Source organism: Passer domesticus, chromosome 1 (assembly GCF_036417665.1).
Source record: "Passer domesticus isolate bPasDom1 chromosome 1, bPasDom1.hap1, whole genome shotgun sequence".
Taxonomy (NCBI): Eukaryota; Metazoa; Chordata; class Aves; order Passeriformes; family Passeridae; genus Passer; species Passer domesticus.
In genome coordinates this window covers 87,790,283-87,812,779 of record NC_087474.1, presented here as the reverse complement: position 1 = coordinate 87,812,779, position 22,497 = coordinate 87,790,283, and the positions used below count along the sequence as shown (strand labels likewise).

The following is a 22,497-nucleotide window of genomic DNA, read 5'->3' as shown; positions in this document are numbered from 1 at the left end:
ATGTTCTCCTCCTACATTCCTAATTCAAGCACTTTGTTTTAAAGAATGCCCTTTTACCTTAAAAAGGAAATTAAGAAGAATCATCTTATTATTATCAGATTTAGAGTTTTTTCTTGGTAAATTGAAACATCATAATCATCACCAGGTATTAAAATATTTAGTGGGACAATCATTTTAGAACAATGCAAATACAACATAACTTATTAAAAATATTCTGACAAAAAGTGATGAAAATAGACAAGAAAACTACAGTTATCTGCATTTCAATCAACTGCTGCTTCATGGAACTGAAGTTTCAGGTAACAGTTTCATGAAACATTTTTTTCATGCAAGTTTGATGAAGCAGAATTTTTTTTTAAAGAATAGTATTGAAAGAAAGTTATCATCCAATTAAATATAATAATTAACATACTGTGCAAATTAAACTCCATGTTTTGCTGAGCTCAGTTCAAAAATTTAAACATACTCTAGAATTCAAGCGCCTCATAAAAACAGAAAGCAATTCTCCTCACAAGAAGAGCCTAAGAAATAAGTTGGAAACAGAGTTACCAAGCTAAAGTGAAGTAACCCTAGAAGAAAATCTTAATGAAAAAAATCCAACTATTAAGCTCTTAAAATGTTTTTGCAGATCAGAAAGTGTAAACAGTTGAAAGCTTTCTTCATATCTTAAAGAATTTCCAGTCATAGCAGCAAGGATGCAGAAAAAATAAGCCAAGTTACCATATACATAAATTCAAGGAACTTGCAACACAGGCTATTTCATATCCAGTTTTATGTAGTTCCTTTCACAAGCAGAAGACATTTTACCAACTGTACCAAAGAATGCTATTTCTTGTTAATATTCACAAAATATGAAATCTGATAGATAGCTTATATCATCCTGTCACAAAATGATTCACAAGTAAAGGAATTTGCATCAACTATTCCTTACAAAACTTGAGCCTTTTTCCAGCAAAAATCTTGATATATGAATGCAAAAATTCAAAAAGCAATAAAGAGTTATTGCATATTGTAACTCCACTACTAATCTGACTTTCCTATGAAACTAAATAAACAAGTTTTTTTGTCAAATTACATAACAGCCAATCTATCAAAATAATTATATCATTAAAATATCATGTTATATTACCTCCAGACATATATCAAATCTTTCAAATCCTATTATTCCAAGAAATATAGTAGAATCAAATTTATATAGATATACAGCTGCCCTTGACCTTATGCTTCACTTGTATCTTGCCATTGGTTTAACATTCTGGTGAAAAATAAGAAATTAGTACCCATGTTCCTATCTGTAAACAATTAATTTTGCGAGATATGTGTGACAAAGACTATTTTAATAGGCACAGCAGACAACAGAGTGTCAGACTTTGCAGAAACTTTAAATACCATGCTGTAAACACTCCTTTTCCTTGCTGGAGGTCTAAATCTCATTCATTCTAAGACCAGAACCATATAAGAGATGGTAGAATAGGAAGAAGGATAGAAATGTGCATGAAAATCTTGAAGAACTCTGATTTCAAATAAATAATCTCTTCTCTTTCTGGGGCAGAAATTACACGCATACATTGCAACACTGGATATCACCAAGCAGTCATACTGCTCAAATAATTTGGCAAACATTCTCACAGTAAAATAATTCCACTGCTCTCCTACCAAAAGCTACAAAAGGTAGTAAGAATCCAGACACTTAAGAGGGAAACCCCCAAATTCCCAAAGATGCACCATTAGACATCATAGGAAAGTGTTTGGATGGTGTGATGTATTCAAATTGACTCCTCAGGAACACCTTGAGCCACAAGGTGTAAAAACAGAGGCCACAAAAACTGCAACATGGTAAGCATATTCTGTAGAAGTTCCCCTGCCTGTCAAGTGGTCCACTTGTCATTTATCTACAGGAAATATTCCCAGGTGGTTTCAAACAAAACAGTAGTGAGTATAACATCTGAGAAGCTGGTAGAAGAAGTACTGTATGCCAATCTATTAGACATTCCCACTTAGTGACAAAGATGCCATTGAATATTAGAATAATTTTAATTTGAAAGGCACCTACAGAAATTAACCAGTTCAACCCAGTTTAGCTCAGAGCTAAACAGCTCAGTTGCTCAGGGCAATGTCCAGGTGAAGCTTGAACCCTTCCAAGAACAGAAATTCCACAAAATCCTTGATTAATCTGCTCCTGGGTTTGACCACTCTCGATGTAATTATTTTTTCCCTAATATCTAATCCAAATTATTCATGTTCCAACCTGAGTCCAACTTTACTTCTCCATCTATGTCTTGGCATCTCTGAGATAAGCTCCTCCCTTTTCTGTGTCCTTCAAGCAAACACACAGCAACAGCAATGACTGGAGAAATCTGATAAACTTGCTGTCTCCTGGAGGAACGCACTGTATTTCAAGGCCCAAGAAGTGAAGTTTGGCATAAGGCTTTGTGAATATACACATCACAGCATGTTTTAGATAGACAGTGATAATTTCATTACATAGTGGGTTGACAAGCTGTCAGTGGTTGAAGAGAAGCTGATGGTGCAATGAAGCTGTCTGACAAAAAACAGACCTTAACAGATTGAGTGTGATTTCTCTCACGAGATCCATGCACTGTTTAGGAATGAAATGCAACTACTCGACATGAACAAGACAACTGAGTCCATTAACAAGAAAAATCTTACACTGGCGAGGCAGAGGGAGGTGTTGGAAGGACAGGAGAACCTCAAAAGATGCCACAACAAAGAAACAAAGATTTTCCTGTCATTCCTCTCTAGTGAAGGTAAACTGGAACTATTGCCAAAATCTTAGTAAATACACCAGTAAATACACAGCTATAACTGCATAGTGTTTCTTATGACATGAACATTGCCTGACCTTATAGCTACAGGGATTAGCTGTTCCATAGTTAAAAAGATACCAGTCAGCCTCCCTCTGGAACTGAAGGTGGTATGTTGACTGGGACTGGCATCTTGAACCTGGACTTCATCAACTAATATATCAGCAATGTCAAAAGGTATGTCAATAGACAGCCCATTTTCCCTTGGAGCAAGGAAGCAACTAAGTCTGAAATCTTTGCATTAGGTTATGCTGTCATGAGCTCCAGAAGAACATCAGTTTTGATTTCAGACCCTTTTGCTTTCCACAGACCATTCTCATGAGGTTATAACTCATTGAGGCAGGAAAAATAAGGTTAATAAAGTAAAGTTGCAACAACAAAGAGACAGAGAAACTTCCACATGAATGACTCAATTGCTTCTGTGTCACTTTTTAAACCATTACAAATAGGTTATAGTAAGAATAATCACAATAGAGAGAGCCAGAAAGTTACCTTGCAACATGGGAATAGAGAGTAATAAATTAAAGTAAAACATTCTACAGGTAAATATAAGAACTACAGACAGGAAAAGAGATGCAAACAATTTTTTTACCTGTTTCTCTGTGAGAATGACTCTGCCTAAGAGTTGATTTTCAAGACCTTTCATGGTTACAGCAAAGTCAATGATGGAAGTTTGAGCACTAATTTCAGGAGAGTAACATGGATTTGACAGTTTTGTAGTAATGTAAAGTCTGAAGCCATTCATAACATCCACTTCCTTATCACCAACTTTGACCTTAAGAAAAATGTTAAAAAGAAGTCTTGAAATATTAAGAGCCAATACACACTTTTTCAGATACTGCATATAGGAAAAAAAGGTTACATTATTCGGCTTAAAGGTATAAAAATCCAGTTTTAAATCATACATCTGATGCAAAAAAATTGTTGAGAAAAGTTAAGGACCATCTTAAATGGCCCATCCAAAAATTATTTCAACTTCTAAAAATTGTTATATGCAAAGGAATAAAGGACTCTATACCTTAAATATATTAACCACTTGTGAATTTAAACCCATCCTTATTTTTTCTTTCATTAGTATTAATGAAAACCAAGAGTTCAATTTTTATAGTCCTATATTTCTTAGGAGTTATTTTGCTAAGGACAGGTTGTGGAGAGAGGAAGGGAGGAAAGGGGAATTTCCATATGTTTGCTCACTTGTTTTATTTTTACCTTGTTGGCTGAACCTGTTTTAATGATGTTTCTTTCCAAAACATTATCAAGTGCTGGGTCCAGCTCTTCTCCAACATCTTCTACTAAAAGAGGTCTTCCCAAAGAAAGGCTGTCTTCTAAGTGGTTTCTAAAATACTTGTGATTCAAAGAAGTGATCTAAAAACATAGATGCAATACCTTATGCTCGTTTACCAATCTTTTTCTTAGTTTTATATTCATAAATTATTTCATTTTCTTTAAAGTACTGCCAAAAGCAATGATCCTGTGAGTAGACTAGCATTAATGCAAAGATTGTGAGCTCAAGGAAAGGTAACATCAGCAGTACCCTATTGCCAGATCTCATGGAATGCAAAGTCCTATTTTTCAGTTGCAAAGGCAGAAGCAAAGCAGCCCTGAGCACTTCCAATTTTGATCCTATGAGTGCAACTACTCAAGAATTTCACAGGAAAAATTCACAGGAACCTTTTAGCACCTTCAATTTTATCTTGGATAACATCTCCAAGTGAAACTGCAGCAGGGTCAATTCCAAGATAAGTATTTTTCTGTGGTTTTTTTTCACCCTTGAAAATTAGAGGTTTACATGGAACAGGACCTTAACAAGTCTTTGCTTTAAATAGTCCCCAGTATAACTGGGATTTTCAACATGTTCAAAAAGCACATTCAGATTTGACTTTAATAAAGCTGGAAACAAACTAACAACCATTTTTATCATAACTAAGCAACGATTAAAGGTTTCCACACCTAGATAACAATCAGCATGAAAGCGGTAGTTATATGCACAGAGCCACTCTATTATCACACCTCAAACTACTTTTATGGATTTAAGGGATTATTTTTTTAAAGCTGCTTTATTGGTGTCATCGTAATTGCAGGAATTCCTCATGTTTTGTTGTTTGAACTGAATTTGTGTATCTTGCCTCAGACTATACATTGTGACACTACATCTTCCCTGTATATTTGCAGAGCACTTAGCAACTGATGTCCATACTAAGACAACAAAAATTAGCAATAATTTCTGATTAAAAGATGAAAAAATATCTTGCTGGGATTTTTCATTTATAAACACTTACATGAAATTGTATTAATCAACTAGTTGGTGTTTTTTTCCTAACACTTACATTATTCTGGAAGCATGTTTATTACCAGACATGGCTCATCCAGCCTATTTTCCAAAGTTTATGTTCCATTAAAATAAATTCATTAAACAAATTGAGTCACTGGTGCAAAAGGATATGCTTTCAACTCTAGTCAAATCTCAAATATATCTGAGATATTCTTTATATTCAAACCAGGCTTTTTGTATAAATGTCATTTCCTAAGCATTAGGAGAACCAATGAATTCTAATGCCTGTATGCTAAGAGTTTCTAGGGATTATGAAAGCACAAGCATTTCTATTACCTGAAGGTCATTTCTGCCTTCCTTATTTTTAATCCAAATTTTACCCTGTGTTTGTGGATCAATTAATAAAGGATAACGAGATGCTTTAGTAACAATGATTCCATTCTGTATGGATAAGTCGTCATTTGGCAATCCTTGCAGGTTCCATTCACTGATAGTTGGAGCATCAGTCAACATTTCTATGAGGTTCAAGTTGTTACGGAAGGGAATTTTTCGGCTTTTCATTTCCTTTTGCCAGTTATTTAACAGCAGACTGCGGAACTCTTGGTTAAAAGGACCAGAATAGGAAAGAAAAGCTGTAGCCAAGAGTACATCACCTCAAAGAGAAAAAGGAGGGGGGAAAAAACCAAAACAAAACCAAGATTTATAACTTTGCCAATTCTATGAATGAACAAGCTGTTTCCTTCACTAGTTGCTGCATGTTTTGGCTGAAGAACACACTTTGACCCATAAAGAAGACAAACCAATCTTTTTTCCAAGGCTCACTGCATAGCATGACAATGGTACATTTCAGTGGAGGCCACATTTACTTTGTACTTACTATGCAATTGTAGGAATCAAGAGATCAGCATCTGGCAGCTTGTTAAGGTCAACTCAACACACATGTAATGCTATTCCAAACACCAGATCCTGAACTAGCAGGACATGGCAGAGAGGACTTAGTCACAAACTTTTAGTTTCATCATTTCCTTGAGCATTCATAAGAACAGGCTTAAACAATTGGGAGGGGGTGTGTGTGTTTTGGGGGGGGGCAGGGTGGAACCCCCTTATAAGTACTAATTAAATTAAATTACTGTAAATCAATTACAGTGATGAGAACTGGTAGTAAAACCTGTCACAAACATAATTATGGAGGTATTAAGTGTAACAACTTTTAATCAGTTTCTAAATTTTTCCCCTAAATTTCATGACACCATAGTCTGAGGGGGTTTTGTACCACTGAAATAAGAATGTAAAATTTCAACTGGAGAAGATGTCATATTTTTATACTGTGGCCTAGTACATTTTGGACACTTTCAAGTTATCTGTAAAAGAAATAGGACAAATCTGCGGGGAAGGTATCCTGGATTTTTAATAAGTTAGTACAAATGTACATATTATAGCATCAAATAAACCACAATTGAATTACTATAGTACAACCCATATAACAAGGCTGCATTTTACAGCCTTTCAAGGTAAAAAGCAGAGAAGAAAGTTCAGCCCACAATAAATGATGAGATAAATTTCATTTATTGATCTAACTAATGAACCAATTATTTACTACAAAGTACTTCAGTTTAGAAGTGCAAATTTAAAAAGTAATAATGACCTTCTAAGAAGCAAATTCTTATGAACATTAGTAACTGCAGTTAAAAATACTGATTTCTACATATAAATGTCAGTGCCTGAGTATCAGTATTCCTCACCTCTATATATATCCTCAGTTATACACATTTTATTGGTGCTTGCCAACATACCACTCTCTTTGGACTGTTACCTACAAATATCAGTCCAGTTAAAATTTTAGTGTCCCAAATATGTGCCACCACATTCACAGCATCCGTTATTTTTTTTTTAATATGAACTTTAGCCTTATATTTACTTTTCACCTAACAGGGCTTTAGCAAGGAAATTAAAACAATTACCCTCATTTTTGAGACAGGGATCTAAGATACAAATGAAAAGTTTGACATGACAAATGCTTTCAGTTTCACTACTCATAATTCAAACAACTTGTTTCCAAATTCAAAGGTTTGGATAAAAACTTACCAACCAACCTCTTGGTTTGCATAGCAAATTCTTTACTCTGTTCTGTCCACCTCTCTTTTTCACCTGCTAAACCACTGATAAGACTTGAGGCAGTTTGCATTTTATGTCGGCAACGCTCAGCATCTTCCAGCAAAGTCTAGAGAAAACCATGCACCAAGAGAAATTGTTTACAGTCATACATCTGATAGGCCAGAAAAAATCTCTACACCTCATTAAACCAGTAGATAAAGAACAGGTTAGAAATGTATTCTTAAACATCTCTATCACCATGCAGAGGAGGGAAAGGGAGATAGAAAAAATATATCAGGACAAACTATCAACATCTCCCAGAAACATGATTCAATATTTATTTTTAATATTTCTGGTTTTAGCTTTTATTTTGGTGCAGTTGTTGAATAGTATGCAAAATTCTTTATACTTATTAATTCTGTGGAATTCTACTCAAAATTTCAAATACATTTTACTTGTATAACATGCATGAAATTTGAAGTTACAGTAGTAGGCACTGAATAAAGATACAAATGAAATAGTTTTGAGGGGCTGGGAGGAAACAGGGGAGAGGATCAGAGGCAAAGGAGAGAAGTAGAAAGCAAAGAGGCAGTATTCAAATATTATCTCTTATCTGCTGTCCATCAACATCCTTTTCAAGGAACAATAGTGAAATTCAAAGAACATATTAAGTGTTTCTTAAAGCAAGAGTAGAAACTTTTCCTGTGAAAGGCAGTTCACCTGTTTTTCTCTCATTGCGTTTTCATACTCTGCCTGCACAATATCTAATTCTTCTTGCTTGGCACCCAACTCTTCTTGAGCTTTCTGCAGATCCAACATAGCACTGGTTAGGCGTTTCTCTTGAATTGCTAAATTAGCCTACAGAGAATAAAAACATAGAAGTGTATTCATACACAGAGAATTTCAAAGTATTTGCTATAATATATTTCAGAAAGTTTTCCTGCACTACATTTCCAAATCAACTCTTCAGCAGAGATTTCATAACACAGCAAAACCTTTTATTTGATTTTTACAACAAACTAAATTCTAATTTCAGGTATCTGCAATTGAACATTTGGCTTAATGTCAGTTGGAAAGAAAATAATTAAAAATACTTCTGGGAATGCCAGTCACTCTTCATGTGACACAAAAGTTAGTCTGACATGGCTTGCAGAAGAGAATGATGCCTCTACAAGTCTACCTGATTTGTCCAACCAATATGTTAGGCTGAAATACAAATCTTGCTTCCTCCTCAGTCATTCCCATTATAATACAAGGTATTCTCTGTTAAACATGCTTGACCACATTTTTCCTGACTTTCATTCTAACTACTTAGGCCTGTTTTTTGTTTTTTTTCTCTGCATAACACTGATAAAGAGTAGCTGTACAATCTTCTTATGAGTCTGAGATCTGGAATATTAAAAGAACCAAATCTCAAGGATTTTTTCTACTTAATTCAAAATTAATGCAGAGCAACTCCAGTAGTGCATTTAACTAGATGACAGATGCTTTAACCCCATCCAGTAGGGGTCCAGAGGCATAAAATGACACCATTTCGTTCATAATTTTGACAACTCAAATGTACAAGTGGAGGTACAATTGAAATATATTTTATTGTACAAGTACAGTGTTCAAGGCAATAAATTTCAAGAGAGGGAACCACCAGTTCAAATAAGGCAGATGAAGTATCCCACTGATTAAATCCTCAAGTACAAACAGTTGAGGATGAGAAGGAGCAGAGGGTGTCTTTGACTGACCAACAGATGTACCTTCAATGGTAATACTTCCTTGTTGATGGAAAAAAATACTGCCATAGCTTTGGTCCATGAGCAAAGGCCAGCAACATTCCCACACACTCTCTTAGCTGTCTCAATGTTATAGTCCACCATTTCAAAATAAGGGCTCAAAAGTTCTACCACTTCTTCATTAATTGTGTCTTTCTGAAATTGCTGAAAAAAATTTTTGAAAGTACAAGATACAAAATATATGCAGTAAGTGTAAATGATATATACATGTATTTCAGAACACATAGACCACTAGAAAGATCACAAGTGTTACTTACAAACAACTAATATGAAATTATTTGTCACATGTATCTTTGAGACCTTTACAAAGTCATTCTACTGTTATATGTACTTACAAAATGGAAAACAGTTTGCTTTCATTTATGATCTTTGCTATCTCACACTCACTATTCCTGTTACACAGCTAATCATTGTTTCAAAATACCACTAGTCCTGATAGAAATTTTATTTTGCTTAGTACAAAATAAGTTTTAACAATATTCAAAAAGAAAATGAAGAGCTAAACTCTAGTTCAAAATCATACATTCAAGACAGTCCTTTCAAAGATCAAGCCATCTATCTTACCCTTACATTACCTTGTCTAATTACTGGAATGTATTAAATTTTTAAATAATTTAATTTTACTCTTTTCTTGAGGAAGTATATTTTCCTTTTTTCCTCCTGAAAAGCTCTCCATTTTCTCCCTCAAATTTATTTACAACGTATAATGAAACCCAGTCTCAGACAAACTTGAAAAAGAGCTGTTCCCTGAAGCACAAATAGGTTTAATTAAGCTCGAGCAAAATGAAATGTTGAAGTCCTTTAGAAAATTAAAAATCTTTACAAGTAGATGCAATGTGAATAATACATAAATAAGATCCATACCACTACCAACCATACAAAGCAGGTCAAGCCTCCTACTAGACCAGAGACAAATTAAGTAAATTCAGAATGCAGAAATCAGGGATGATAACACTCAGTGGAGCAGGAAAACATACCATTTATTCCAACTAGGTAAATCATAATATTATTAGTTAGGTTATGAAAAGGGATTTTTTTACCAGTTAGTTAGTCTTTCAATTTCCCTAGACAAATCAGGTGAACCAAAAAAATCTCACATTTTAAGAAGTCCTGGTTGCGTTCACCCTAATAACCATCTATGCTTTTCCAAATGAGAACACTACCTAAAATGCTGAAAATTAATGAAAAGTTAAATACCAGAAAAAAATATGTTTGTTATCAGCTTTAATGAAACAAATAAGTAATGGTTATCCAAACCAACTTCTTCAAGCTTTGAGTCGAGTCATTTGTCACCTAAAACAATTTCATTGCCTTACTTAGGAAAAATTATAGTTGATTTATAACATGACTTTGCAAGAAGGATTAAAGTTTATTTCATTCTGACATATTTATTCTTAAGCCCTTAAAATTTCAGATCTATCATGGAATTTCCCTTGTACATTTGTTCTCTTTCTCGAGAAAACACTGTCCCTTATTTTTTTACATTATAAAAATTTTAAAAAAAGAAAAAGGTTGCGCAAGCACCTGTAGGCTCTGTAAGAAGTTCCCTGTTGTCATCAGCTTCAGCGATTCTTGCCACGATGGGACAGCACAGCATTTTTCCTGATCAATTTTCACCTGGTTGACTTTACGCTGGAAGAGCAGCAGCACGCAGTCCATGATGCGCATGATGAGGTGCGGGGGCCGACCCAGCGTGCGCACGGTGGCAATGTCTGCAGGCTTTATTGTCTAGGAAGTGAAAACAAAGGGCAAAGCAAGTACTGCTGCTGTTTAGTTAATAAAACATGGAGCATAAGCTCACCAATGGTATTAATCAATGGGAGAAAGAAAAAAATATATATGTTATTTTTACCTCTAAAAAGCATGAAGCTGGAAGGACCCCCCCAGTCAGATTTTCACTACTAACTCCTATCAACTCCTAGGAAAGGAAACCTCAGGACAGCACCTCCACATCAGCACCTTCAAACTCAAAACTACAATGAACTGTTTTGACAATAAAAAAGAGTAAACCAGAAGTATCTTGGAATTTTACTTGTTTTTTAAATGCAAACATATTGACCAGAAACTGTGTTTAGAAAGGAAATACTTTTTGTTGACACCCAGCAAATGAAGGTGATTTAAGGAAACCAGTGACAATGCCTGGTATATGTATATGTTTGTACCTTCTAATACATCTTACCAGGAATATTCCTGGTGTAGAAGCAGGCCTGCAAGAAAAATATATTAAGGTATGAAAACCCAGGCCCTAATAAATAAGGCTAAATAAGCCTAGGGTGTAAGTCTAACACTGTAACTCATAACTCTACATCATGAATCAGAAAAGACTTATCAGAGAAGTCTGCTGAAGATGTCTCCTTAGAGAAGAATTGATTTGAGCAGCAGTGTTTACCGCACCCCATACAAAGCAAAAAAACCACTGAACAATGGGAACAGCTGATGGGCAGACCCGCTCCTACAACACACACAATTCTGAGCAGAAGCTTTGCTTATTTACAGGCAGTTTAATCAGTCCAAGTACACGACAGCCCAAACAGCAAGCAACAGATTACTGTGAGTGTCATGACATCTTGCTTCTAGCCTAGCACACACCTCACTGGGAATTCATGAAGGAAGATTTTAATTGCTTGTGTCTATACTTCAATAAAGGAACTTAAAAGCACTGCAGACTATCCAGTCTGCCTTCCCTCTGCCAGCCCTTTATCTCCCTTCAATATTTTGCTGCTTGTTGGGTTCAGTGTGCACCAAATAATTCACCAGAGATTTTCCTGATATCTGCATGAAACTTTACCTAGTGTTTCTTAGTGACTGTTAAGAAATTCAGATCAGCCTTTTTTATTTTTGCTAGCATACAAATTGTGGCAAAATTGTTACATCTAAATTTTATTTATTTATTTACTTGTCTATAGTTGTGCATTTAATGTGCTATTTTTATTACAGGGCAAAGTGCAATAAAATTTTACTGAACTTTGACAATTCTTACTCAAACTTTAAAAAACTAATCTCACTATATGTTTAGAAATGCTTATATAATATGTACCTACTTTTCTCTTAATGTAGCATTTATCATTCTTAAAATATGTTAAAAATGAGTAAAATAGCTAATCACTTTTCTTTTTCATCTGGCTAATGACCTTTCAAATATTTTAACAGGCATTTATCTACTCTGCAAGCAGAATTCTACTATAGGAATTCCCTAGCTCGAATTTGCAATGATTATGAGATTCATTTTTTGAAAGATGCAGACCCACACAAAGATTCTTTGCTTAAGGGAGTGAGTGAGTGCTGAGAATACATAGGCATATTCTGCTAGGTGTCTTTTTATGATAGTTTGCCTTTCCCCTTTGGACATAGGCAAAGCAATTTATTATAGAAAATTCAAGAATTTTAAGATTAAGCCCAAATAATTTTTCCCATTGAGAAGTTTTACAATAATGCCAGCATTGCTTTTTCTTGAATTCGGGTTTCCATTTACTAGCACCCTACATTTCAAGAAAAGCAGTATTGTTTTGGTTCAGTCATTTTAGCCAAAAGCAGAAAGTAGCCTTTAATAAGATACAGGTCCAGACACAGGATACTGGCAACCTCTTTATACTGCAGATGCTGACTAATTAACAATGCTAATTTTTTCACCTGTCAGAATGCTTGCCCACTACCAGGTTTGCTGTTTTGTTGTTGCTAGCTTTTTAACCTTCTTCCCATGGCTATATATCAGTGTCTTATAATACAAACCTTCTCTCGTATTTCACTCTTCCCAGCTGTCAGGTCATCAACTTTCATTTAGACTTTTGCACTCTCTCCTTTAAGCATCATGGCAGTCAGAGTCTGTTAAACATCTTTCACTCAAAGTGAAGTCTTACATTCAGAAGATCCATAAAAATCCTTATACACTAGATTTCAAAGCTAATCATGCCACTCCTTCAAATCAGTGTTTAACGATCACAACTGCTGGCAGCCTCTCAAATGGAAAGGTATAATTTCCAGAAAATCTACATAAAACCCTTTGAGGTTTGTCTATTCTTCAAGTTTTTTCTTCATACTTTTCTGTTTCTTGAGATGTGAGCTCCCTGCTAGCATCTAACAGGTATATTTCAGATTCCACTAGTACTGCTCACAGCAAAATGTCTTGAGACACATCCTCCTATAAAGTCAGCTGAGCAGACAAAGATAAATATTATGCAAGATCAACTAATATTAATCTTTTGTAATCTTAAATATATGGACATCCTATTAAAAAAGCTTCACAAGAAAAGTATGGTGAAGGCAATGAAGTCTTGATAATGCTACAACTCCTAAGAAAATTTTTTTTTTCAAGACAGAAAATGGTGGACTAGAAAACTTAATGAAAATGCAATTTCTTTGTGAAAACTTAAAATAGAAGGTTTGGATTTGGATTAAATTACAACTGATTTTACATGGACAGCACTTCACTCATTGCACCCAAGCTGTTTAATGATAGTATCAATATTCAGTTACTAGCCTAAAATCAACCTGTGACACGTGCTGTATTCAATTACAGTTCCAAAGAATGTTAAAACTTGCCCTTTTCTGAAAACTGACGGTTTGGGGGTTGGTACTCATGTGAAAAAAGAAAAACAAAACAGAACATAAAAAGCCTCAAAATACATATATTTCTTTTTTGTCAAGAGTTATGAAGAGTTATGCAATGCACCTGCAATTTCGTGTTTCAAAGACATCCACCTTCTTAGTGGTAACGTTATACATGGTCCATGCACTAACCTGTAAGGCTGCCTCTGCCTCTTCCAAAGCAGGCTTGGCAGCCGCCAACTTCTCTTCAGCAATGGCTTTGTCAACTGTGATACTGTCTACAATAGCTTGGGCTTTGTCTTTCACTTTCTGAACATCACCCTTCACATTCTCAGCAGCCTGTGCTTTTACAGTAACTTCTTTCAATACCTAGAACATGAGAAAACCCACACGCCATAGTTAAAAGAGGGGTTTTTTTGTAAAATCATATCTGTCCAATTCCAGAAAACTCAAATAATTTTATCCAAGATCCTTTCTTTCCAACACTTAACTTCAGTTTAATTGATTAATCTTTTCAAAATAGAAGGAATAAAAGGAGAAAAAAAAAATCAAACAGCAATACACTTTGAAGGCTGTACATACCATGTCAGCTTTTTGATTGGCAATTTGAAGTTCCTTTTCTTTTACCTCCAGTTCTCTGCTTAGAGCAGCCACCGACTCAGAGGCCTCTTTCAATTTTTCCAGACCAGTATTTATTCTGAAGTTTAAAAGCAAAATAAAAATCATCTCATTCACTATGCAATTTACACTCTACTTTCCATCTATAGAATAAATCAATCAGAATTAACAATTGCAAATGATGTTTTACACCAAAACTAAAACTCAGACAAGAACTTTTACCTTTCTGATATCTTCAGAATCAATGAAGTGGACAACTAAGTACAGTAATAAAGTTTGTGGCTTGAAATTTTACCCACTTCTGATCAAACAGAATGCCTTTATCATTGCATAAAGATCCTACATGTTCTATAAATGCCACTGTCCCTCTTGAGCCACTAATCAAAGAACTGAGTTTTGTACAGCAGAAAGCATTTTTTGATCACCAAAGTTCTGAAAATTATAACCAAACAATATTTCTTATTTGAAGTGGACACTGAAAAGAAACCAAGACCAAACAAAAGAGAGTAAAAGAAAAATAGTATTGACATAAGACTTCTCTGATTTGGCATTAAAATGCCCTTTCAACAGTGCTTTTTTCTACCAAAAAATTCTTCACTTGGGACTTTTCAGACAAGTTCAAAAGGTCTCTACAAACACTGCTACTGCAAAGGCTATGCAGTACTTGGACAGCTGAACAAATGCAGGAGAACAGACAAAGTGTAACCCCTGACAAAGTCAGACAGTGCAACTAAGTTTAAGTGGAAGAAATTGGACTTTGTGAACTAACTTGGTAAATCTGAAGGTAGAAAACAGGGCACCACTACTCTTCCCCCTGACCCAAATATATATAGTCTTGATCTTATATGACAAGAGCAACTATAATATTTTAATGAGTTACACCTTCACATAATTTTAGGAATTAAAAATACCCTTTTTTTTGCTATGCAAGGAGACAAGCCATGCATTGAAATGAAGCTTATCAGAATATACCTATCTGGGGAAGAGAACTAAAGAAAAAAAGAAGTAACCTGAGTAGTTTACCTGTTTGACAATATTTGCACTTCAGCATGCTTTTCTTTGTATGTGGTTTTATATTCCTGAATAAAAGTCAGGTAGGACTTGGGAGTCACATGAGTGGAACGTCTGTATCTTTGAAAGTAATCAGAACACTTTTCTGCCACTCCATCCTGGAATGAGCCCATACACTGCACAATTTCCCTCTTTGTATCAGCAGTGCAGTCCATATCAAATGAGGACAGAAAGTGTTCAGACACTTAGGAAAGAAAGAAAGCCTAAATGTAAGTAAATATTCATAAAACATCTTAGCTTATAAACAAGTCACTATAAAACAAGTCAGCATGTAGTATCTTGGCTTTCACCCAGCTTCTGAAAACCCAGTCTTTTTTACTCTTCACCATCAGATTCTGAATATTATTCCACACCTGTCAGTAAAAACTATGGCCAAAGATATGTCATTCTTCATCTCCAAAGTGTGCAACTGCTTTTTCACCCTGAATCTAGCTACTACCTACCAGGGACTGGGTAATCACAGCCTTCCTCTGTATGCCTTATCATGGACACAGTCACAAATAATCTCTTTCTGTAATAGCATGTTTGCCTTTTTTACAAAGAAGGCAAAGACATCTTCACAGGGAATTTTTCTTTAAACTGTTTTCAAAACCATTCCTCTGTTAGAAATATTTCAACAGCTTAATAAAACAGGCTTTAAAGAAGAAAATATCTACATCTAATTTTAGAATCAAGTAAGTTTCTTCTAGCAAAATTCAACACAACAAAACAGCTACATGACCACTGATCAGAAAATTATGTACCTGCAAAGATAAAACCTACACGTACCTGCCACCAGCGCATCCTTAGGCCATCGGCTGAACCAATCTATAGTGCATCCAGAAATGAGAGCAGGGAATTTCAGGGCCCTATTTCGGAATTTTTCACCTACTGGTGAAAAGCAAAGAACTACGTGAAGGTTCTGACGGACTCTGGCCATGAAATAGTCATACAGAGCTTCACTGGCTGGAGGTCTTCGTGGATGTTCCTTTTTGAAGAAGGGAATGAGGTCACTAATGAGCTCATCTATCTCATCACGTGTAAATAAGTTTGACACCTTTGGGAAGAAGGAAGATTTTTCATGCTTTTTGAGATGATCCAAAATAGAGCATATTGCACAAGGCTCTTTTAACACACAGCATTGTAGGAAGAGTCATACATCTCAGACACTGAAGTTACTAATACTCCCCAACTCCTTTAAAGAAGAAGTTCTAATGAAATTATTCCATTAAATAGACTGACGTCTAACTTGCTGTAAATTTTAAACCCCACCCTCCAATAGCTTTTGTTCCTTCTCTTTTCCTTCTCTTTATATTCTAACAACTAGTAGTAATTACTCCAAAACATAGCCCTGAAATAATAAATAACAGCAATAAAATCCATAAATTCTGGACATAAATTTACCATACAAAAACTAACTGCACACTAATAGTTAATTTAACAGACAACTTTTTAAAACATCAGTAATATTTCTCAAGTCTCAATTTTCTTAAAGCTATTCTCATGTCCCTTGAGATAGCTTCTCTCAGTCTAATCTAGGATTTTGTAGATTTTGTAGACTGCATTCATTTTTAGTAATACTCTAACAACAAAAAGCACTTGATTTCTAGTTTCTGGAAGTGTACTCTTTGACTTATAACAAAATATTCAAATAAATCCTGTTATTATACCGCAGAATTAGGAATTTTAAAAATCAGAAAATTGATCATCTTACCTCTCCTGATGACAAAACATTGTTCAAGTACTCCAAGAAAGACTCATCTTTGATCTCATTGTCTGTAAAAAGAAAACAGGTGCCTTTGCCTTGCAGTCCTGCTGATTTATATAAGAGTTTCAGATCTTCCATCAAGTTTAAAGCATTGTAGGATCTACAAAAAGAAAAAAAAAAATTGAACAGATACTCATCTCTTTTGAAAAATATCTTCTGACCAAAAGGGTAAAAAAACCCAAGCTAATTTAAGTTAGAAACAACGTCTTGAAACTTAAGGCAAAAAGGTGCTTATTTCAGATACATCTCTGATGGGACCCACACCAAGGGACATTCCCACTTGTGAGCCTACAATTCTTCTGCAGCCAACACACCTGCAAAAATTTAGAATAATTTCACTTCTCTAAAATGACATTTGAGTATCAAAATTAACCTGTCCTACAGACAGTTGGGATGGTATTCATTCTGAGGCATTCAGAGAAGGATTTATAATTTTTTTTAATCTTTTGTGAGTTATTTCAAAAGAAACCACACTGGGTTGAACAATACGAAATAAGGCAAAAATGTACTTGGAAAAGCCTGTCAAAATACTGATTGATCTACCAAATTAGAAGTCAGGGATAAAGATTCAAGCTCCTCAGATGACAGCATTTCAAATATTACAAGGTTAATTCATAAAGGTCTTTTGGATAGATAACCACCTAAAAATATTTTCACTGCCATTTAATGTACTGTGTAGAGATGCAAAGATAACTTGACACCGCCAATATTCTCTCTCTTGTGAAGGAAACAAAATATTTTCCTACTCCAAAGACAGTAAAAAATCACAATTATTGTAGAAAATCAAGCAAATCTAGTAAGTTCCAAAGGATTGTAATTTCCTTCCACTCTATGTGACAGCGATCAGACTACTCTAAGCAGAGAATGTGAGCCTGTTTTATTTATAGGAAGACTTAAAACACAAAGTACTTATTTAGTTAAATTTCAGGTAATGCTCACCTCGTAAGCATTATCTGGAACGTGTCATAGCCAGCTATGAAGGATGCCAGTCTTGTCAAGCTCTGCTTTCCCGAGCCACCAACTCCAACTAAGAGGGCATTTCCACGAGGAGTGCGAATCACACGGGAAATCTGTGTAATATGCCAGTCATTTATTACTGCAATGTGTAAGAGTCACACATTCAAAAATTCTATGTGACTGCATTAATAAAGTTATATTAGAAATGAAGAACAAATGAAAATTTTAAGGTTTAATTAAAGGAGTCTATATTGCTATTAATATATTCTGTGGACATTGATACTTTACAATATTTACTATTGACCTGTCAAACAGCATAGCAACCATTTGATTCCATCACTGCATATATTCAGTTATCAGTAGAATTACATCTCCCACAAAGTGAAAGTAAATCTCAGCTGTGATTTCTTAGTGATGTGCTATCACAGCATGAGGGATTATCAAAATTGGGAAGGAAATAATTTCCCCAATACCATGACCTCTGGATAACTTTGGTAAGACTCATCTCACCAGGTCCTCTCATTGTGACCTGAACCACAGGATGTCCCAGGCATGTTCAGTTCAGGACTAAGTCTTCAGTATTCTCTGCAGCAGGTATTAATACTGCTTTTATAATGAAAGCTTTTACACTTCTCATTTACTTGACTGTAAAAATGCATGTTATCAAGTATGAATATTTGATCACACTGAAACATCTCCCAATTAGATCAACATTTCTTTCCCACTTCATTATTTATCTTTTAAATCAAAAGGCAGTAGCTTTCTACTGCTCCACATTTCCCTTCAATTCAGGACTGTGCAATGTAAACAAACAGACCCTTTAGAATTCAGAGCAAAAAAAACTCAGCAGCAACTGTGAGCTGCATACAGCACTTGTGCTGCTGCCCACAGCCAAAAAACAACACCATGAAACATGGCAGTCCATCAGTTGCAAGTGGACAGACCCTCACTGTACCCAGAAGAGCCTACATCAATACCCAGAGCAGCACAGAGCCAATTCCTCTCAAAGACACAATAATACCAGCCAGCTGGTGAGCAGCTGGTCTCCTCTGTACAAGCAATGATGCACGGGATTGGCTTCTGTTCTCTTTATTGTCTTGAAAAGTTCTTTGATGACTCCAGAATTCCATCATGTCAGTAAACAACCTGGGACACTTATTTACTTGCCCTTCCTCTAAGTTACTTCTTTCTAAGCTATTAAAAATAGTCATGCCAATTTCCTCTAATTTTAAACTTATTTATTTTAGGTATTGAATGTAATGTACTTATTTTCCATAGGTTAAGGTTTCATAAGAAAGATAAGAAAAAGTATGAAGGCTTAGTCTAAGCTTTATTATTTACCCAGAGAAAGAAAATTTAATTTGCATAACACCCTTGCAATATCACTGATCATTTCAATAATGGCTATTAGATCTGTTCCAGACAGAGGCACACAAGTGTTTAATTGGAAACTTTGCTCTCTGTTTAAAATATCCCTCAGCTTTAACTCGTTCAATGTCATATTATGTCAGCTCAGATGAGGCATTACCTCAACTGAGCCTATCTCACTTTCTCTCTTAGAAGCTGTCTCAGGTCTACACAGTTGTTCCTATTCCTGTTTTCAAGAATTTAGAATCACAGAAACACTTTTTATCCAAGCAATGCATTTATGCATTTGTATAAAGCATAAAATTATCATTTTATCCAAGAAAATACTAATAAAATATTTCAGGTATTTACTGCCTAGCTACCCAAATAAGCTATTCCTGATGACAGGTGGCTGTTCAGTGGAAAAAAAAATATTACATCCTAAACTTATATAGTTTTTTTCCTAGAAAAAATTGAGAAACTTATTGGTAAGTGTGATGATTATTTACAATTGTCTTAAAGAAATCCAGAGCAGAACATCATTAATTTTGCAGTGAACCTTAGAAAGAAGGAGGCTAATTTTGTGAAATAACAAGAATTCCCCCCAAAATTTTGAAAACTAGAGATGCAATGTTTTTGTCAACTATAATTAATTTAAACTGTTTTGATATTTAATATTATATTTGGAATGATGATACAATTACATATTCAGTTCTTAATACTTTATTATAAAAAATATTGACAATCTCAGTATTCAACTGAGACAATAGAGGTCCTAGTGTTAAAAAAAAAAGACTCTCCTTTGTATCAGGCCTATTCTGTATGAACAATCATCTCAAGCTGTGCTGTGCTAAAAGTTACGGTCAGTTCCAATCCATATTCAAACGAACTTTAAAAGCAGTGAGCATACTGGGGATCTACAAAAGAATTTTGGACTATATTAATTCCTCCTCTGCTGTGCATACTCCTTCAGAAGCAACCAATTATGTCTTAAACTGAATTTCATTTGACTCATTCCAAAGACAGGAAGGGCTCCCAGAAGAATTAAGAAGGAAGGTTGAAATAGAATTAGAACAGCTAGCACCATGATCCCACCAAACATAAAAGATAGGTATAAAAGAATAGTTCCATCTGGTGCATTTTCTGAAAAGTTTTTAATAGGTTTTAATACCTAGTCACAGTGTGACAGATCAAATATTTGATAGCAATAAATTAGTTGCTGCAGTTTCAGAAGTAATTTACCTTGATTCATGCATACTTCTACTCAAAGGAGATGTGGGCAAGTGAACAACAACAAATGGCAATCCAGCAAGACTGTACCTTGACTAAATGAACCATGGCATCCTCAAAGAAAACCATGTCCATTCCACTACCACGAACGTTCTCATTGTATGCTTGCAAAAACTTATTTAAACGATCCCGTAGCTGATTAAATGAGGAGATTGGTTCATAGACTTTGGGAATATCTAAATTAACTTCCTCTGGTTTCTCATCTAGAACAAAAAGCAAGTAATAAAACATTAGCAGTTTAAATAATTGACAAAGGTTCAGTGAGGGGGTAAGTAAGTGAAGATAACCAGAAGTTTCACTACCCAGAAACAGGTTTATTATACATAATATTATATTTTAGATGTACATATGAGAGTGCTGAGTACACCCTGCCTGTAAGAAATGGTAATTTCAGCAACACAATTTTTAAAGACAAAATGAGAAAAATACTAAATAGCCTTCTTTATCTGAAACTGGAATGATGAAAAATTATAGTTGTTTAGGTGCTTGCAAAAAAAAGTAGCACCAGAGAATGAAGATAAATAAATACTGCAGTTAGAAATTACAAATAACCTTTTCTGTAAAAAAAAATGGTCTACATTTATTAAATAATTGCACTAGAAAAAAATGTACTCTTGAAATTAATAACTGCCACAACAAAAAAATATATTCACTGTAAATTAGCATACATTTATTTCCTTAGGTGATATAAAAGACACAAGTCAACTCTCAAAGAAAGGAGTTAACAGTGCTGCTGCCTCATTTATGCATTTATAACCTTAATTATGCTGAAAGGTGACATGCTTTCATTCATAAGAATTCTTACAGCAAATAAAATTACAGAAAAGTTGAGATCATCGGGGACCTCTGAAGGTTATCTGGTCCAACCCCTTGCTCAAGATGGGTCACCTAGAGCTGGTTCCCCAAGACCATGCTCAGGTAACTTATGAATACCTCCAAAGACAGGCTCCACAACATCTCTGGACAACCTGCACCAGACTGTCAGAGTGGGGGGGGTGGGGGTAAGAAAAAGAAAAAAGTGATTACTGATGTTCAAGTTCTTCAATAGATTTTATCCAGTGTATCTGTGTCTTTCTTGTATTGGGGAGCCCAGACTCAGACACAGCACTCCAGGTGTGGCCTTACTAGTGCTGAAAAAACGAAAGGACCACCTCCTTTAGCCTGCTGGCTGCATTTCCTCTAATGCAGCTCAGAATGTCACTAGTTTTTTCTTCCTTCAAGGGTACACTGCTGGCACATCTTCAGGCTGGTGCCAACCAGCACCTCCAGGTCCATTTCTGCAAAGCTGACTTGCAGACAGGGTGACCACCAGCATATTCTGGTGCATGGGACCTTTCCTCCCCAGCTCCAGGACTTTTCACTTCCCTTTGTTGAACCTTATGGAGTTCCAGTTAAGTTACCCGGGAGCCAGCAGAACCTTTGGCATACCAACCACTCCTCCTAGTTTTGTGTCATCTGGGAACTGGCTTGAGGGTGCACTCTGCCCCATCACCCAGACCACTAACGACAATGTTGAGGATAACTGGATCCTGTGTTGATCCCTGGGATCCATCATTAGTTACTGGTCTCCAATTAGACTTTGAGCCACTGGTCACCACTGTGTGGGCTCAATCATTCAGCAATTTTCAATCCATCTCACTTCTCATCCAGACCATATTTCGTTAGTAAATACCTGACAAATCTCATTGAAACAGTGCCAGCAGGCAGGCATCGGGGGGTTTTTGGTTGATGGTTTGTGTTTCCTTAAAAATATTAGTACAATACTACTTTGCTCTTATTTACATACACTTAGCTCAATTAGTTTCAGGATTTTGTGATCTATATATGCTACAGGATATATTTTTCCAGTTATCCTAAATCAATCAGTTTTGCTAAGCCTCTTCTAACTTGCTTAAAAAACATATAATTCAAAACATTATCACTAATTGGTATAATTAAAATCAATGA

At 35.3% G+C, this 22,497-nt stretch overlaps 1 protein-coding gene across 6 annotated transcripts in view; it reads right to left on the bottom strand.

The window, feature by feature from the left end:
- DNAH5 (dynein axonemal heavy chain 5) overlaps window positions 1-22,497 on the bottom strand; it is a 136,284-nt gene that overhangs the window by 17,545 nt on the left and 96,242 nt on the right. For all 6 annotated transcript variants that reach the window (XM_064428407.1, XM_064428372.1, XM_064428387.1 and 3 more), the window contains 14 exons: window positions 20,581-20,753; window positions 17,896-18,026; window positions 16,903-17,056; window positions 15,978-16,245; window positions 15,162-15,393; window positions 14,103-14,217; window positions 13,713-13,889; window positions 10,500-10,703; window positions 8,940-9,119; window positions 7,912-8,049; window positions 7,183-7,318; window positions 5,434-5,750; window positions 4,035-4,190; window positions 3,418-3,600 (listed from right to left, as the gene is read on the bottom strand). In XM_064428407.1, coding sequence (XP_064284477.1) covers window positions 3,418-3,600; window positions 4,035-4,190; window positions 5,434-5,750; window positions 7,183-7,318; window positions 7,912-8,049; window positions 8,940-9,119; window positions 10,500-10,703; window positions 13,713-13,889; window positions 14,103-14,217; window positions 15,162-15,393; window positions 15,978-16,245; window positions 16,903-17,056; window positions 17,896-18,026; window positions 20,581-20,753 — 2,564 coding nt within the window. The remainder of the gene's footprint in view (window positions 1-3,417; window positions 3,601-4,034; window positions 4,191-5,433; window positions 5,751-7,182; window positions 7,319-7,911; window positions 8,050-8,939; window positions 9,120-10,499; window positions 10,704-13,712; window positions 13,890-14,102; window positions 14,218-15,161; window positions 15,394-15,977; window positions 16,246-16,902; window positions 17,057-17,895; window positions 18,027-20,580; window positions 20,754-22,497) is intronic.